The 20,317-nt window shown below is 29.8% G+C and overlaps 1 protein-coding gene across 13 annotated transcripts in view; it reads right to left on the bottom strand.

The window, feature by feature from the left end:
* Nucleotides 1-2,823: 2,823 nt before the first annotated feature.
* The window catches only part of LOC106630201 (transcription factor 4), a gene marked incomplete at its 3' end in the record, with an annotated part of 61,027 nt that continues 43,533 nt past the window's right edge, over nt 2,824-20,317 (bottom strand). For 11 of the 13 annotated variants that reach the window (XM_074532794.1, XM_074532789.1, XM_074532784.1 and 8 more), the window contains 3 exon segments: nt 2,824-2,873; nt 6,714-6,840; nt 17,151-17,218. In XM_074532794.1, coding sequence (XP_074388895.1) covers nt 2,824-2,873; nt 6,714-6,840; nt 17,151-17,218 — 245 coding nt within the window. 13 annotated transcript variants of the gene reach the window in all.

Here is a 20,317-nt window from a genome sequence, read left to right as displayed (position 1 = left end):
AGAGGCCAGATTGATATGACAATAATATGCAAATTAGGGGTATCAATATGCATCATATGCAAATGTGGCAGTGCTGACATAAGAATCGTATGTAAATGAGGCGGGATCAATAGTCAACCTATATGCAAATGAGGCTGTGTCGAATCAGAATTATATGCAAATGATGCACAATGGATTTCAGAATGATATGCAAATGAGGCTGTATTAGTATCAATATTAAATGCAAATTATTGTTGCTATCAGCTCGATATGCAAATGAGGTGGTGTCAATATGAAATGATTGATCGATATTCCATCGATATGCAAATGAGACGACCAATTCAAGATTCATATGCAAATGATGCAATGTTGTTAGCAGATTGATATGCAAATGAGGCACGGTCAATATCAGAATATCAGCATATGCAAATGAGGCAATATCAGTATTATGTTCATGTGAGGGGATATCAATATCAGACTGATATGCAAATGAGGCTCCATTGATATCCTAATCGTATGCAAATGAGGCCGTATTGATCCCTGAATTATATGCAAATGAGCTGCTTTCAGTATCAGGATGTGCAAATGTGGCAGGAGCAATATCAGAGCAATATGCAAATGAGGTGGGATCAATATCAGATCCTATGCAAATGAGGATGTAATAATATCAATATTATATGGAAATGAGATGTGGTCATTATCAGATTGATATGCAAATAAGGTTCTACTGATATCAGGTTGATATGCAAATTAGATTCTGTATCAGAATTTTCTGCAGATGGTGTTGGTAATATTGAAATTATATGCAAATGAGGTATTACCATTATAGGATTGGTATGCAAATGCGACTGTATTGATAACAATGTGATATGCAAATGAGGTGGTATCGATAGATGTAAATGGGCTGCATTGATTGAATAATTATATGCAAATGAGGCAGCGTCGATCTCGATGATATGCAAATGAGGTGATATCGATATCAGAGTTGCATGCAAATGAGGCTGTATTGATATCAGAATGGTATGTAAATGAGGTTATATCAATATTAAAATATATGCAAATAAGGGTCAACAGATATTCAAATGAGGCTGTATTGTTAACGGAACTCTATGCAAATGAGGCTGTATTGATTTCTAATTGTATCAAATAAGGTGGGCTTGTTCGAATCGTATGCAAATGAGGTGTTTGATGGCAGAATTCTATGCAAATGAGCTGCATTGATATAATTGTGATATGCAAATGAGCGTGTATCAATATCAGAAACCCCATCTGATCCCATGAAAATCCTAAAAAATTCCCATTAAAATCCTAAAAAATTCCAAAAAAATCCCAAAAAATCCCAAAAAAATCTTCAAAAAATCCCCCCAAAAATCCCATAAAAATACCCAAAAAATCCCATAAAAATACCCAAAAAATCCCATAAAAATGCCCACAAAGTACCCCAAAAAATTCCATTAAAATCCTATAAAAATCCCATAGAATCCATAAAAATCCCACAAAAAAATCCCCTCAAAAAAACCCATAAAAACCCCGTAAAACCCTATCAAACACTATAAAAACTTTTAAAAAAACCTTATCAAACCCTATAAAATCCCTTAAGAATCCCATTAAAATCCTATAAAATCCCATTGAAATTCCCCATTGAAATCCCCATTGAAACCCCATTAAAATCCCATTAAAATCCCCCATTAAAATCCCATTGAAATTCCCCATTAAAATCCCATTAAAATCCCCCATTGAAATTCCCATTAAATTCCCCATTAAAATCCCCCATTAAAATCCCATTAAAATCCCCAATTAAAATCCCATTGAAATTCCCCATTAAAATCCCCCATTAAAAATCCCATTGAAATCCCCCATTAAAATTCCCCATTACAATCCAAGTAAAATTCCATTGAAAAATCCCATTAAAAATCCCATTGAAATCCCCTATTAAAATTCTCCATTAAAATCCCATTGAAATCCCCCATTAAAATCCCATTGAAAATTCCCATTAAACTCCCATTAAAATCCCATTGAAATTCCATTGAAATTCTCCATTAAATTCCCCATTAAAACCCATTAAAATTCCCCATTAAAATCCCCCATTAAAATCCTATTGAAATTTGCCATTAAAATCCATTAAAACCCCCAATTGAAAATTCCCATTGAAAAATCCCATTAAAAATCCCATTAAAATCCTATTGGAATCCCCCATTAGAATCCCCCATTAGAATCCCATTGAAATCCCCCATTGAAAATTCCCATTAAAACCCCATTAAAATCCCCCATTAAAATCCCCATTAAATTCCCCCATTGAAATCCTCCATTAAAATCCTATTGAAATTCGCCATTAAAATCCCATTAAAATCCCATTGCAATTCCCCATTAAAATCCCATTGAAATCCCCCATTGAAAATTCCCATTAAAATCCCATTGAAATCTCCCATTAAAACCCCATTAAAATCCCCCATTGAAATCCCCCATTAAAATCCCATTAAAATTCCCCATTGAAATCCCCCATTAAAATCCCCTTTGAAATCCCCCATTAAAATCCCATTAAAATTCCCCATTAAAATCCCATTGGAATCCCCCATTAGAATCCCGTTAAAATCCCATTGAAATTCCCATTGAAATTCTCCATTAAAATCCCATTGAAATCCCCCATTGAAAATCCCCATTAAAATTCCCCATTGAAATCCCCCATTGAAATTTCCCATTGAAATCCCCCATTAAAATCCCCCATTGAAAATTCCCATTGAAATTCCCCATTGAAATCCCATATAAACCCTATAAAATCCAATAAAATCCCAATAAAACCCCAATAAAACCCCAATAAAATCCCATAAAAACCCACAAACTTACGGAGGACGGCAAACCCGGGGGCACCTTGCGAACTTTCTTTGTCTGAACTTCTGGAAAAAATGGGATTTTTATGGGATTTTGATAGGATTTTTATAGGGTTGGGGGTTTATAGGGTTTTGGAGGGTTTGATGGGATTTTTTGGGATTTTTTGGGGTTTTTATAGGGTTTTAATGGGGTTTTTATTAGGGTTTTAATGAGGTTTTTATAGGGTTTATAATGGGGTTTTTATAGGATTTTAATGGGATTTTATAGGGTTTTTTAATGGGATTTTAATGGGATTTTTATAGGATTTTAATGGGATTTTAATTGGATTTTTTGGGGGATTTTAATGGGATTTTTGGGGGATTTTAATGGGATTTTTATAGGGTTTTTAATGGGATTTTTGGGGATTTTGAGTGGACTTTTAATTGGGTTTTTATAGGATTTTAAATGGATTTTTAATGGGGTTTTAAATGGGATTGTTATAGGATTTGTATGGGAGTTTTGGGGGGATTTTTTGGGATTTTTTTGGGATATTTTTGTGGATTTTTATGGGATTTTTGAGAGATTTTTAGGGATATTTTAGGGATATTTTAGGGATTTTTGGGGGATTTTTTGGAGATTTTTTGGGTATTTTTGGGGAATTTTTAGGGGAATTTTATGGGATTTTTTGAGGATATTTTAGGGGATTTTTTGGAGATTTTTGGGGATTTTTATGGGAGTTTTGGGGGATTTTTTTGGGATTTTTATGGGATTTTAAATGGAATTTTTAGGGATTTTTTGGGGGATTTTTGGGGGGATTTTTTTGGGATTTTAATGGGATTTTTTATAGGAATTTTGGGGAATTTTTACCCATTTTTTTGAGGATATTTTAGGTGATTTTGGGGGGATTGTTATGGGATTTTTATGGGATTTTTAATGGGATTTTTGGGGGATTTTTTGGGAATTTTTTGGATATTTTTAGGGATTTTTTGGGGGGATTTTTATGGGATTTTTTGAGGATTTTTTGTGGGATTTTTATGGAGTTTTTGGGGATTTTTTTGTGAATTTTTATGGGATTTTTTAGGGATTTTTATGGGATTTTTATGGGAATTTTGGGGAATTTTTGGGGATTTTTTGGGATATTTGAGGGATTTTTTGGGCGATTTTTATGGGATGTTTTGGGGATTTCTAGGGGATTTTAAATGGGATTTTTATGGGATTTTTTGGAGATTTTTTGGATTTTTTCGGGATTTTTTCGGGATATTTTTATGGAATTTTTATGGAATTTTTAGGGGATATTTATGGATATTTTAGGGATATTTTGGGGTGACTCACCCACAGAGGATCCGTGCAGGGCTCTTTGGGATTTCTATGGGATTTTAAATGGGATTTTTTGGAGATTTTTTTGGGATTTTTTTGGGATTTTTGTGCAAATTTTGTGGAATTTTTAGGGGATTTTTAGGGCTATTTTAGGGATATTTTATGGGATTTTTTGGAGATTTTTTGGGATTTTTTTCAGGATTTTTTTTGGGAATTTTTAGGGATTTTTGGGGGATTTTTTTTGGGGATAATTTTAGGGATTTTTTGGGGGATTTTTATGGGAGTTTAGGGGATTTTTTTCAGGATTTTTTGGGATTTTTTAGGGATTTTTTGAGGATTTTTTAGGGATTTTTTGGGGGATTTTTTGGAGGAGATTTTTTGGGATATTTTGAGGATATTTTAGGGAATTTTGGGGGGATTTTAATGGGATTTTTTGGAGATTTTTTGGGGATATTTTTGTGGAATTTTTTATGGGATTTTTCGGGATATTTTAGGGCTATTTTCAGATATTTTTAGGGTCACTCACCCACAGAGGATCCGTGCAGGGCTCTTTGGGATTTCTATGGGATTTTGGGATTTCTATGGGATTTTTAAATAGGAATTTTGTGGAATTTTTAGGGATTTTTTAGGATATTTTTGGGGATTTTTTGGGGAATTTTTAGGGATATTTTAGGGATTTTTGTGGGGGATTTTTATGGATTTTTTATGGATTTTTATGGGATTTTATGGGATTTTTAAGGGATTTTCACGGGATTTTTAATGGGAATTTTGAGGAATTTTTATAGGATTTTTGGGAGATTTTTAGGGATATTTTAGGGAATTTTGGGGGATTTTTATGGGATTTTTTTGGATTTTTGGGGATTTTTTAGGAATTTTTTGAGGATAATTTTAGGGATTTTTGGGGGATTTTGGGGGGATTTTTTGGTGATTTTTTGGAGATTTTTGGGATTTTTTGGGGATTTTTTTTTGTGGATTTTTTATGGGATTTTTTGGAGATTTTTAGGGATATTTTCGGGGATATTTTAGGGTGACTCACCCACAGAGGATCCGTGCAGGCTCTTTGGGATTTCTATGGGATTTTAAATGGGATTTTTACGGGATTTTTTCGGGCAATTTTTAGGATTTTTTGTGGATTTTTATGGGATTTTTTGGAGATTTTTAGGGATATTTTAGGGATATTTTAGGGCAATTTTTATGGATTTTTTTTATTTTTTTGGGGAATTTTTAGGTATTTTTGGGGGGATTTTTATGGGATTTTTTTGAGGATATTTTAGGGGATTTTTGGGGGATTTTTATGGGATTTTTTGGGGATATTTTTAGGGATTTTTTGAGGATATTTTAGGTGATTTTTGGGGGATTTTTTGGTAATTTTTGGGGAATTTTTGGGATACGTTTAGGGATATTTTGGGGATTTTTAGGGGGATTTTTGCGGCATTTTTGCGGGATTATTTGGGGATTTTTTTGGGGATTTTTTCGGGATTCTTTTGGGGAATTTTTATGGGATTTTTTGGAGATTTTTAGGATATTTTAGGGATATTTTAGGGATTTTTGGGGGGATTTTTATGGGATTTTTTGGAGATTTTTTGGGGATTTTTTGGGGATATTTTTGTGGAATTTTTGTGGAATTTTTCGGGATATTTTCGGGATATTTTAGGGGATTTTTTAGGGATTTTTGGGGGATTTTTATGGATTTTTTGGGGATATTTTTGTGGAATTTTTAGGGATATTTTAGGGATTTTTTGAGGATATTTTAGGGCGATTTTAATGGGATTTTTTGGAGATTTTTTGGGATTTTTTCAGGCAATTTTTGTGGAATTTTTTGGAGATTTTTAGGGGATATTTTATTGATATTTTAGGTGATATTTAGGATATTTTGGGATCACTCACCCACAGAGGATCTGTGCAGGGCTCTTTGGGATTTCTATGGGATTTTAAATGGGATTTTTAGGGATATTTTAGGGATATTTTTGAGGATTTTTTAGGGATTTTTGGGGGGATTTTTATGGGATTTTTTGGAGATTTTTTAGGGATTTCAGGGGGGATTTTTGGGAGATTTTTAAGGATATTTTCGGGATATTTTAGGGGATTTTTTAGGGATTTTTTTGAGGATATTTTTAGGGATTTTTTGAGGATTTTTGGGGGATTTTTTGGGGGATTTTTGGGGGATTTCTTTTGGAATTTTTTTGGGGAATTTTTAGGGATTTTTTGTGGGATTTTCATGGGAGTTTTGGGGGATTTTTGGGGGATTTTTTTTTGTGAATTTTTATGGATTTTTAATGGAATTTTGGGGATATTTTTGTGGAATTTTTATGGGATTTTTGGGAGATTTTTAGCGATATTTTCAGGATATTTTTGGGATATTTAGGGATATTTTCGGGATATTTTAGGGCGATTTTTATGGGATTTTTTTGGATTTTTATGGGATTTTTATGGGATTTTTTTGGGATTTCTATGGGATTTTTAAATGGAATTTTTATGGGATTTTTTGGAGATTTTTTGGGATTTTTTCGGGCAATTTTTGTGGAATTTTTATGGAATTTTTATGGGATATTTAGGGCTATTTTAGGGCTATTTTAGGGCTATTTTCAGGATATTTTGGGGTGACTCACCCACAGAGGATCCGTGCAGGGCTCTCCGGCGCCCGCTGCCCCCGTACTGATAGAAATGAGCTCCGGGTTTGCTGGGGGAGAGAGCGCTGGGCGTGGCCAAATCCAGCTCCGCCCCCAGCAGGCTCTGCTGGGACAGAGAGAGAAAATAATGCCAAAAATATTCCAAAATATTCCCAAAAATCCCCACAAAAATATCAAAAATATCCCCAAAAAATTAAAAAAAAATACACAAAAATATTCCCAAAAATACCAAAAATATTCCCAAAAATACCCAAAAATATTCCAAAAAATCCAAAAAAAATTCCTAAAAATTCCCCAAAAATCCACAAAAAATCCCCCAAAAATCCCCCCAAAAATATTCCCAAAAATACCCAAAAAAATCCACAAAAATACAAAAAAAATCCTAAAAATTCCCCCAAAAAATTCCCCAAAAAATCCCTAAAAAATCCCCCCCAAAAATCCCAAAAATATTCCCAAAAAATTCCCCCAAAAATCCTAAAATCCCCCCAAAAATACCAAAAAATATCCCAAAAATACCAAAAAATTCCACAAAAATCAAGATAAAATAGAAATGAGCTCCGGGTTTGCTGGGGGAGAGAGCGCTGGGCGTGGCCAAATCCAGCTCCGCCCCCAGGAGGCTCTGCTGGGAGAGAGATACAGAGAATAATGCCAAAAATAGGCCCAAAAATCCCAAAAATATTCCCAAAAAATCCCAAAAAATCGCCCAAAAAATTAAAAAAAATTCACAAAAATATTCCCAAAAATACCCAAAAAAATTCACAAAAATATCCCCAAAAATACCCAAAAAATTCCCAAAAATATTCCAAAAAATCCCCAAAAAATCCCCAAAAATCCCCCCGAAAATACCAAAAATATTCCCAAAGTTCCCAAAAATATTCCCAAAAAATTTAAAAAATTCCAAAAAAATCCCCCAAAAATTCCCAAAAATATTCCCAAAATTCCCCCCAAAATTCCCAAAAAATCCTTCAAAATTCCCTCCAAAAATACCAAAAAAATTCCACAAAAAATCCCCCCCAAATATTCCCAAAAATACCCAAAAATATTCCCAAAAATACCAAAAAAATTCCACAAAAAATCCCAAAAAAAATCCTAAAAATCCCCCAAAAATTCCCAAAAATATTCCACAAAAAATCCCCAAAATATTCCTAAAAAAAATCCCCCCAAAATCTCCCCAAAGTTCCAAAAAATATCCCCAAAAAATTAAAAAAAAAATTCCCAAAAATATTCCCAAAAATACCAAAAAATTCACAAAAAATCCCCAAAAATACCAAAAATATTCCCAAAAAAATCCCCCCAAAATCCCCCCAAAAATACCAAAAATATTCCCAAAAAATTCCCCAAAAAATCCCTAAAAAATCCCAAAAAAATCCCCAAAAATACCAAAAATATTCCCAAAAAATTCCCCCAAAAATCCCTAAAAAATCCCCCAAAAATACCAAAAAATTCCCCCAAAAATACCCAAAAAATTCCACAAAAATCAATATAAAATAGAAATGAGCTCCGGGTTTGCTGGGGGAGAGAGCGCTGGGCGTGGCCAAATCCAGCTCCGCCCCCAGGAGGCTCTGCTGGGGAGAGAGATGGAGAAAATAATGCCAAAAATATTCCCAAAATACAAAAAAATTCCATTAAAATCCCCCAAAAATACCAAAAATATTCCAAAAATCCCCAAAAATCCCCAAAAATCCCCCGAAAATACCAAAAATATTCCCAAAAATATTGTCAAAAATATAAAAAAATTCCCATTAAAATCCCCTAAAAATTCCCAAAAAAATCCCAAAAAAAACCTCCCGAAATTCCCAAAAAATCCAAAAAAATCCCCCAAAATTCCCAAAAATATTCCCAAAAATATTCCAAAAATATACCCCAAAAATCTCCCCAAAGTCCCCAAAAATATTCCCAAAATAACCCAAAAAATTCCACAAAAAATCCCCCCAAAATTCACAAAAATATTCCCAAAAATCTCCCAAAATTCCAAAAATATCCCCAAAAATATCCCCAAAAATTCCCCCCAAAATTCCTAAAAAATCTCCCTAAAAATACCAAAAATATTCCTAAAATCCCCCTAAAAATTCCCAAAAAATCCCTAAAAAATCCCCCCAAAAATACCAAAATATTCCCAAAAATTCCCCAAAAAATCCCTAAAAAATCCCCCCAAAAATACCAAAAAATCCCTAAAAAATCCCCCCCAAAAATACCAAAAAATTCCACAAAAATACCCAAAAATCCACAAAAATCAATATAAAATAGAAATGAGCTCCGGGTTTGCTGGGGGAGAGAGCGCTGGGCGTGGCCAAATCCAGCTCCGCCCCCAGGAGCTCTGCTGGGAGAGAAATACAGAGAATAATGCCAAAAATGTTCCCAAAAATACAAAAAAATTCCCATTAAAATCCCCCAAAAATACCAAAATATTCCCAAAAAATTCCCCAAAAAATCCCCCGAAAAATACCAAAAAATTCCCAAAAAATTAAAAAAAAAATTCACAAAAATATCCCAAAAATACCAAAATTATTCACAAAATATTCCCAAAAAATATCCCCAAAAATACAAAAGTATTCCCAAAAATATAGCCCAAAAAATTCCCAAAAATATTCCCAAAAAATCCCAAAAAATTCCACAAAAAATCCCCAAAAAAATCCTAAAAATTCCCCCAAAATTCCCAAAAATATCCCAAAATACAAAAAAAATCCCCAAAAAAATCCCCTAAAAATCCAGAAAATCCCCCCCAAAATACCAAAAAATATCCCCAAAAAATCCCCAAAAAATTTTTAAAAAATTGCCAAAATTAGTTTCCCAAAAATACCCAAAAAATTCCACAAAAAATCCCCAAAAAAACTCCTAAAAATTCCCCCAAAAATACCAAAAAATTCCCCCAAAAATTACCGAAAATTTCCCCAAAAATACCCAAAAAATTCCACAAAAATCAATATAAAATAGAAATGAGCTCCGGTTTGCTGGGGGAGAGAAGCGCTGGGCGTGGCCAAATCCAGCTCGCCCCAGGAGGCTCTGCTGGAGGACAGAGAGAGAGAATAATGCCATAAATGTTCCCAAAAATATTCCCAAAAAATCCCCAAAAATTAAAAAAAAATTCACAAAAATATTCCCAAAAAATTAAAAATATTCCCAAAAATCCCCCACAAAAATACCAAAAAATTCCCAAAAAATTCCCAAAAAAATCCCAAAAAATCCCTAAAAAATCCCCCCAAAAATTCAAAAATATTCCCAAAAATATAAAAAACATTCACAAAAATAATTCCCAAAAATCCCCCAAAATATCCCCAAAAATATCCCAAAAATATTCCCAAAAATACCCAAAAATATCCAAAAAATCAAAAAAAAATTCCTAAAAATCCCCCAAAAATCCACAAAAATCCCCCAAAAATCCCCCCGAAAATACCAAAATATTCCAAAAATACCCAAAAAAATTCACAAAAATTATCCCCAAAAAATAAAAAAAATCCCCAAAAAATACCCTACAAAATTCCTAAAAATTCCCCCCAAATTCCCCAAAAAAATCTAAAAAATCCCCAAAATTCACAAAAATATTCCCAAAAAAATTCCTAAAAATACCAAAAAAATTCCACCAAAAAATCCCCAAAACAAATCCCTAAAAATATTCCCAAAAATACCCAAAAATATTACCAAAATATTCCCAAAAATACAAAAAAATTCCCATTAAAATCCCCTAAAATTCCCAAAAAATCCCTAAAAAATCACCCCAAAATACCAAAAATATCCCCAAAAAATCCCTAAAAAATCTCCCAAAATACCCAAAAATTCCACAAAAAATTCCCAAAAAAATCCCTAAAAAATCCCCCCAAAATCCCCACAAATATTCCCAAAAAATCCCCCCAAAAATACCAAAATATTCCACAAAATACCCAAAAAATTCCCCCAAAATCACCCAAAAAATACCAAAATATTGCAAAAATTACCCAAAAATATTCCCAAAAAATATTCTCAAAAATACAAAAAAATTCCCATTAAAATCCCCTAAAAATTCCCAAAAAATCCCTAAAAAATCTTCCAAAAATCCAAAAAATTCCCAAAAAACCCCAAAAAATTTAAAAAAAATCCCAAAAATATTCCCAAAAATACAAAAAAATATCCCAAAAAAACACCGCAAAAAATTTTTAAAAATTCCCAAAAATATTCCAAAAATATCCCCAAAAAAATTCCAAAAATATTCCAAAAATTTCAAAAATATTCCCAAAAAATTCCCCAAAATCCCCCCAAAAATACCAAAAATATCCCAAAAATACCCACAAAATTCCCAAAAATATCCAAAAATACCCAAAATATTCCTAAAAATTCCCCCAAAATCCCAAAAATATTCCCAAAATAACAAAAAACAATCCAAAAATATTCCCAAAAATACCAAAAATTTCACAAAAAATCCCAAAAAAATCCCCAAAAATACCAAAAAAATCCCCCCAAAAAATCCCCAAAAAATCCCCCCAAAAATACCACAAATATTCCAAAAAATCCCTAAAAAATCCCCCAAAAATACCAAAAAATTCCCCCAAAAATACCAAAAAATATCCCCAAAAATCCCCCAAAAATTAAAAAAAAAATTCCCAAAAATATTCCAAAAATACCAAAAAATTCCCAAAAATATTCCCAAAAATAACCAAAAAATTTCACAAAAAATCCCAAAAAAATTCCTCAAAAATTCCTAAAAATCCCCAAAATTCCCAAAAATATTCCTATAAATCTCCCCAAAGTCCCCAAAAATATTCCCAAAAATACCAAAAAATTTCCCAAAAATACCCAAAAAAATCCTAAAAATATTCCCAAAATCCCCCTAAAGTTCCCAAAAATATTCCCAAAAATTCCCCGAAATTCCCAAAAATATTCCCAAAAAATCCCTAAAAAATCCCCCAAAATTCCTAAAAATATTCCCAAAAATATTCCCAAAAATCCCCCCAAAATTCCCAAAAATCCCAAAAAAATTCCCCCAAAAATCCCCCCAAAAATATTCCCAAAAATACCAAAAAATTCCACAAAAAATCCCCCAAAAATACCCCCAAAAATACCAAAAATATTCCCAAAAATACCAAAAATATCCCCCAAAATATTCCCAAAAATACCAAAAAAATTCACAAAAAAATCCCCAAAAAATCCCTAAAAATTCTCCCGAAATTCCCAAAAAATCCCCCAAAAAATTAAAAAAAAATTCCCAAAAATATTCCCAAAAATACAAAAAAATTCCCATTAAAATCCCCCGAAAATACCAAAAATATTCCCAAAAATATAAAAAAATTCACAAAAAATCCTCCCAAAATTCCCAAAAAAAATCCCCAAGATATCCCCCCAAAAATATTCCCAAAAATACCAAAAAATTCCTAAAAATTCCCAAAAATATTCCCAAAAAATCCCCCCAAAATTCCCAAAAAATTCCGCAAGAAATCCCCCCAAAATTCCCGAAAATATTCCCAAAAAATCCCCCCAAAAATATTCCCAAAAATACAAAAAAAATTCCACAAAAAATCCCAAAAATTCCCCCAAAAATCCCCCCAAAAAAATCCCCCAAAAATATTCCCAAAAATACCAAAAAAATTTCCAAAAATATTCCCAAAAAATACCCAAAATATTCCACAAAAAATCCCCCCGAAATTCCCAAAAAATTCCCTAAAAATCCCAGAAATATAAAAAAAAAAATTCCCCAAAAATACCCCCCAAAAATCCCAAAAAAATTCCACAAAAAATCTCAAAAATTCTCCCAAAAATTCCCAAAACAATCCCATAAAAATCCCCCCAAAAATCCCAAAAAATTCCCCAAAAATCACAAAAAATCCCCCCAGAATCCTCCCAAAAATTCTCTAAAAATTTCCCAAAAAATCCACAAAAAATCCCAAAAAAATCCCAAAAAATTCCCATAAAAATCACCAAAAAATTACCAAAAAATCCCTAAAAAATTCCCCAAAAATCTCAAAAAAATCGCCCAAAAATCCCAGAAATATCCCAAAAAATTCCCAAAAAATCCCCCCAAAAATTCCCAAAAATCCCTAAAAAAATCCCAAAAATCCCCCAAAAATCTCAAAAAAATCCCTAAAAAATTCCCTAAAAACTCTCAAAAAAATCCCCAAAAATCCCCAAAAAATCTCAAAAAATCCCAAAACCCCCAAAATCCCAAAAAACCCAAAAAAACCCAAAAAAACCCCCAAAAAACCCCAAAAACCCCAAAAATCCCAAATTTAGGCTGAATTTTTTTGGCCTTCATTGGAATTCTCATCAGGGCGTTGGTCGGTATGCAAATGAGCACGTATGCAAATGAGCACGTATGCAAATGAGCTGTTGAATATGGTAATTAGGGCGGGGGTTAACCCGTTGGGTGCTGGGAGGGAGTGAGGGAAAAATCCCAAAATTATCCCAAAAAAAATCCTAAAAAAATCCCAAAAAAATCCTAAAAAATCCTAAAAAAAATCCCAAAAAAAATCTCAAAAATATCCCCAAAAAAACCCTAAAAAATCCCCAAAAAATCCCATAAATATCCTCAAAAAAATCCCAAAAAATCTCCAAAAATCCCCGAAAAATCCCAAAAAATTAAAAAAAAATCCTAAAAAAAATCCTAAAAATTCTCCTAAAAATCCCAAAAAAACCTAAAAAATTCTGAAAAAAGTCCCAAAAAATCCTAAATAATTCCCCAAAAATCCCCAAAAAAATCCCAAAAAATCCCAAAAAAATCCCAAATAAATCCCATAAAAATTCCCCTAAAAATCCTCAAAAATTCCCAAAAAATCCTCAAAAATGCTCAAAAAATCCCCAAAAACTCCCCCAAAAAATCCCAAAATTCCAAATGCCAAAATCCCAAATCTTTGGGATTTTTTTGGGGAATTTTTGAGGATTTTTTTGGAGAATTTTTAGGGGATTTTTGGGGGATTTTTTTGCGGATTTTTTGGGATTTTTTGCGGATTTTTTAGGGATATTTTTGGGGATTTTTTAGGAATTTTTTCGGAATTTTTATGGGATTTTTTGGGAATTTTTTAGGATTTCTTGGGGATAGTTTTGGAATATTTTTGGAAATATTTTGGGAATATTTTGGGATATTTTTGGGATTTTTTTTGGAATTTTTTGGGAATTTTTTGGGATATTTGGGATATTTTTTGGGAGTTTTTTAGGAATATTTTTGGGATATTTTAGGAATATTTTTAGGAATATTTTCGGGATTTTTTGGCAATATTTTTGGGCTATTTTAGGATATTTTTGGGAATATTTTTGGGATATTTTTGGGAATATTTTTGTGATATTTTGGGATTTTTTTGGGAATATTTTTAGGAATATTTTGGGGATATTTTTGGGAATATTTTTGGAATTTTTTGGGAATATTTTTTCGTATATTTTGGGGAATTTTTAGGGAATTTTTGAGGAATTTTTAGGGATTTTTTGGAGGATTTTTGGGGATTTTTTTGGGATTTTTTTAGGAATATTTTTAGGAATATTTTCCGAATTTTTGGGGGATTTTTTTGGGATATTTTTGGGAATATTTTTGGGATTTTTTTGGTAATTTTTGGGGAATTTTTTTGGGATTTTTTGGGGGATTTTTATGGGATTTTTTTGGAGAATTTTTGGGCATATTTTGGGAATTTTTTGTGAATATTTTGGAATATTTTTTGGGATATTTTAGGAATATTTTGGGATATTTTGGGAATATTTTTGGGATATTTTAGGAATATTTTAGGATATTTTTGGGAATATTTTGGGAGATTTTTGGGATTTTTTGGGGGATTTTTTTCGGATTTTTTTGGGGATTTTTTTGGGAATATTTTTGGGAATATTTTTGGGAAATTTTTATGAATATTTGGAGAATATTTTAGGAATATTTTTAGGAATATTTTAGGAATATTTTTGGGATATTTTTTGGAATATTTTGGGAATATTTTGGGAATATTTTTAGGAATATTTTGGGGATATTTTCGGAATATTTTCGGAATATTTTTAGGAATATTTTTGGGAATAATTTTGGGAATATTTTAGGAATATTTTTGGAATATTTTTGGGATATTTTAGGGAATATTTTGGGAATATTTTCGGAATATTTTTGAATATATTTTTGGGAATATTTTGGAATATTTTAGGAATATTTTTAGGAATATTTTGGGAATATTTTTGGGATATTTTTAGGAATATTTTTATGAAAATTTTTGGGATTTTTTGGGAATATTTTGGGAATTTTTTGAGAATTTTTTGGGGAATTTTTTGGGAATTTTTTGGGGATTTTTTTCGGAATTTTTTTGGGATATTTTTAGGAATATTTTGGAATATTTTAGGAATATTTTGGGGAATATTTTTAGGAATATTTTTGGAATACTTTTGGAATATTTTCGGGGTATTTCGGGATTTTTTGGGATATTTTTGGGATATTTTTGCGGATTTTTTTGGGAATTTTTTTGGAAATATTTTAGGAATATTTTCGGGATTTTTTGGGAATATTTTTGGGATTATTTTAGGAATATTTTCGGGATTTTTTGGGATTTTTTGGGATATTTTAGGAATATTTTTTGTATACTTTGGGGGGATTTTTGGGATTTTTTTGGGAATTTTTTGGGGATATTTTTGGGAATATTTTTGGAATATTTTCAGGATATTTTCGGGATATTTTTAGGAATATTTTCGGGATATTTTAGGAATTTTTGGGGGATTTTTTTGCGAATTTTTAGGGATTTTTTGGGATTTTTTGGGAATATTTTTGGAATATTTTTGAGAATATTTTTGGGATATTTTAAGGAATATTTTCGGAATTTTTTGGGGAATATTTTGGGAATATTTTGGGATATTTTTGGGATATTTTTGGCATATTTTTGTGAATATTTTGGAAATATTTTGGGATATTTTTAGAAATATTTCCGTAATTTTTTGGGATATTTTGGGGATTTTTTGGGGATATTTTTGTGAATATTTTAGGAATATTTTGGGAATATTCTTGGAATATTTTAGGAATATTTTTAGGAATATTTTGGGGATATTTTCGGGATATTTTTGGTAATTTTTTGGTAATTTTTTTGGGGATATTTTAGGAATTTTTGGGGGATTTTTTGGGAATATTTGGGGAATTTTTTTGGATATTTTAGGAATATTTTTAGGAATATTTTTGTGAATATTTTTAGGAATTTTTTAGGGATTTTTTGGGGATATTTTAGGAATATTTTTAGGAATTTTTTGGGAATATTTTCCGAATTTTTGGGGGATTTTTTGGGCTATTTTTGGGAATATTTTAGGAATATTTTTAGAAATATTTTTGGAATTTTTTGGGATATTTTGGGGATTTTTTTGGGATTATTTTGTGAATATTTTTAGGAATATTTTCGGGATATTTTTGGGAATATTTTGGGGGGATATTTTTAGGAATTTTTTGGGAATATTTTGGGATATTTTTGTGAATATTTTCGGAATATTTTAGGAATATTTTTAGGAATATTTTAGGAATATTTTCGGATTATTTTGGGGATTTTTTTGGGATTTTTTTAGGAATATTTTTAGGAATATTTTTGGGATTTTTTGGGAATATTTTTGGGGGAATATTTTTGGAATATTTTTGGAATATTTTGTGAATATTTTTGGGAATATTTTGGGAATATTTTTGGGATTTTTGTGAATATTTTCGGAATTTTTTTGAGAATATTTTTGCGATATTTTTGGGAATATTTTTAGGAATATTTTCGGAATATTTTTAGGAATATTTTTGGGATATTTTAGGAATTTTTGGGGGATTTTTTTGCAAATTTTTAGGGATTTTCGGGATTTTTTGGGAATATTTTTGGGATATTTTTGGGATATTTTTGGGATATTTTGTGAATATTTTAGGAATATTTTTAGGAATATTTTGGGAATGTTTTTGGGAATATTTTAGGAATATTTTTGGAATATTTTTGGGATATTTTTGGGGAATATTTTGGGAATTTTTTAGGAATTTTTTTGGGATATTTTTGGGGATTTTTTGGGAATTTTTTGGGGATTTTTTGGGAATTTTTTTGGGAATCTTTTTGCGAATTTTTAGGGATTTTTTGGGATATTTTTGGGATTTTTTGGGGATTTTTATTGGAAATATTTTGGTAATATTTTTGGGATATTTTGGGAATATTTTTGGGAATATTTTTGGGAATATTTTAGGAATATTTTGGGAATATTTTTGGGATATTTTAGGAATATTTTCGGAATATTTTAGGAATATTTTGGGAGATTTTTGGGAATATTTTGGAAATTTTTTGGGATTTTTTGGGAATATTTTTGGAATATTTTTAGGAATATTTTCGGGATATTTTTAGGATTATTTTAGGAATCTTTTGGGAATATTTTCGGGATTTTTTGGGAATATTTTTAGGAATATTTTAGGAATATTTTCGGGATTTTTTGGGATATTTTTTGGGATTTTTAATGGGATTTTTTGGGAATATTTTGATTTTTAGGGAATTTTCCCACCTGGTGGCAGCCGTGCACGGTGGAGTCCCGGCCATAGGAGGAGGAGAAGGAGCCGCGCTCGCCCTTACCTGTAATGAGAAACCCAATTAATTAACGCTAATTAACCAATTAATTAACCCTAATTAACCCGGTAATTCATGGAAATCATCCCAGGAATACATGGAAATAATCCCAGTTAATAAAGGGAAATAATTTCATTTATAAATAGAAATAATGCCATAATAAATAATTAATAATCTAATAATTAGCACATTAATTAACGCTAATTAACCCGGTAATCCATGGAAATAATCCCAGGAATAAATGGAAATAATCCCAGTTAATAAAGGGAAATAATTTCATTTATAAATAGAAATAATGGCAGAATAAATGAGGATAATCCTAATTAATAATCGAATAATTAGCACATTAATTAACGCTAATTAACCCGGTAATCCATGGAAATTATCCCAGGAATAAATGGAAATAATTCCAATTTATCAATGGAAATAATCCCAATTAATTATTGAAATAATCCCAGTTAATCAATGGAAATAATTTCATTTATAAATAGAAATAATGGCATAATAAATGAGAATAATCCTAATTAATAATAGAATTAATTAATGGGAAAAATACCAATTAATCAATGGAAAGAATTCCAATTAATTAATGGAAATAATTCCGATTAATTAATGGAAATAATTCCGATTAATAAATGGAAATAATCTCAATTAATAAATGGAAAAAATTCCAATTAATAAATGGAAATAATCCCATTAATAAATGGAAATAATTCCAATTAATTAATGGAAATAATCCCAATTAATAAATAGAAATAATCCCAATTAATAAATGGAAATAATTCCAATTAATAAATAGAAATAGTCTCAATTAATAAATGGGAAAAATTCCAATTAATAAATGGAAAAATCTCAATTAATAAATAAAAATCATCCAAATTAATAAATGGAAATAATTCCAATTAATAAATGGAAATAATCCTAATTAATAAATGGAAATAATGCAAATTAATAAATGGAAATAATCGCAATTAATAAATGGAAATAATTCCGATTAATAAATGGAAATAATCCCAATTAATCCATGGAAATAATTCCGATTAATAAATGGAAATAATCCCAATTAATTAATGGAAAAAATACCAGTTAATACATGGAAATAATTCCGATTAATTAATGGAAATAATTCCGATTAATAAATGGAAATAATCTCAATTAATAAATGGAAAAAATTCCAATTACTAAATAGAAATAATGCAAATAATAATTGGAAATAATCCCAATTAATAAATGGGAGAAATATCAATTAATAAGTGGAAATAATCCCGAATAATAAATGGAAAAAATACCAATTAATAAATTGAAATAATCCCAAATAATAAATGGAAATAATCCCATTAATCAATGGAAATAATGCAAATTAATAAATGGAAAAAAATCTCAATTAATTAATGGAAATAATCCCAATTAATAAATGGAAGAAATATCAATTAATAAATGGAAATAATTGCAATTAATAAATGGAAATAATCCCATTAATAAATGGAAATAACCCCAATTAGTAAATGGAAAAAAATCCCAATTAATGAATGGAAATAATCTCAATTAATAAATGGAATAATCCAAATTAATAAATGGAAATAATCCCAATTAATAAATGGGACAAATATTAATTAATAAATGGAAAAATTCACATTTAATAAATGGAAATAATTCCAATTAATTAATGGAAATAATCTCAATTAATTAATGGAAATAATTCCGATTAATAAATGGAAATAATTCCAATTAATAAATGGAAAAATATCAATTAATAAATAGAAATAATGCCAATTAATTAATGGAAAAAATCTCAATTAATTAATGGAAGAAATATCAATTAATAAATGGAAATCATTGTAATTAATAAATGGAAATAATCTCAATTAATAAATGGAAATAATCCCAATTAATAAATGAAAATAATTCCATTTATAAATAGAAATAATGCTATTAATAAATGGGAATAATCCCACTAATAAATGGAAATAATCACAATTAATAAATGGGAAAAATTCCAATTAATAAATGGAAATAATTCCAATTAATTAGTGGAAATAATCGCAATTAATTAATGGAAATAATTCCAATTAATAAATGGGAGAAATATCAATTAATAAATGGAAATCAGTGCAATTAATAAATGGAAATAATCCCAACTAATTAATGGAAATAATCCCAATTAATAAATGGAAAAAATCCCAATTAATACATGGAAATAATTCCAAGTAATAAATGGAAAAATATCAATTAATAAATGGAAATAATCCCAATTAATAAATGGGAAATAATTCCATTAATAAATAGAAATAACCCCAATTAATAAATGGAAATAATCTAATTAATTAATGGAAATAATCCAAATTAATACATGGAAATAATCCCAATTAATGAATCGGAAATAATTTGGAATAAAGGAGATTTTTAATTGGGAATCAATAATTAATAAATAAATCAATAAAATTTTTAAAAATTCCGATTTTTCCCGGATTTTTGCCAATTAAAAATTCAAAGGTGGAAAAAAGAAATTGGGATCAAAATGGAAAAAAATTGGAATTTTTTGCGAAATTTTTTTTTAATTTTTAGGAAAGTTTTTGGGATTTTTTGGGGATTTTTTGGGAATTTTTTGGGGATTTTTTGGGAATTTTTTAGGGAATTTTTAGGAATTTTATTGGGATTTTTTGGGAAATTTTTTGGGATTTTTTGGGAAATTTTCTGTGATTTTTTGGGGAATTTTTTGGGATTTTTTTAAAAAAAAATATTTTAATTTTTCGGGATTTTTTGGGAATTTTTTGGGAATTTTTAGGAAATTTTTAGGAAATTTTTTTGGGAAGTTTTTGGGATTTTTTTAGAATTTTTGGGGATTTTTAATTTTATTTCTATACCCAATTATTAATTCTAATTTTATTTTTTAATTCCGTATTATTTACCTTCTATTATTTATATTTCTATACTTATTATTCATTTATTATTTTATTCTTTTTATTATTATTTATTATTTTTAAAAAATGAATATTATCTAATAATATTTATTATTATTTATTATTATATATTATTATTTATTTTATTTATTTTATTTATTATTGATATTCAGGCTCATTAATAGTTATTAATTTTATTTATTGC

This window comes from Zonotrichia albicollis, chromosome Z (assembly GCF_047830755.1).
Source record: "Zonotrichia albicollis isolate bZonAlb1 chromosome Z, bZonAlb1.hap1, whole genome shotgun sequence".
NCBI lineage: Eukaryota > Metazoa > Chordata > Aves > Passeriformes > Passerellidae > Zonotrichia > Zonotrichia albicollis.
Note: the sequence above shows the minus strand (reverse complement) of the source record. Positions and strands in the feature narration are given on the sequence as shown.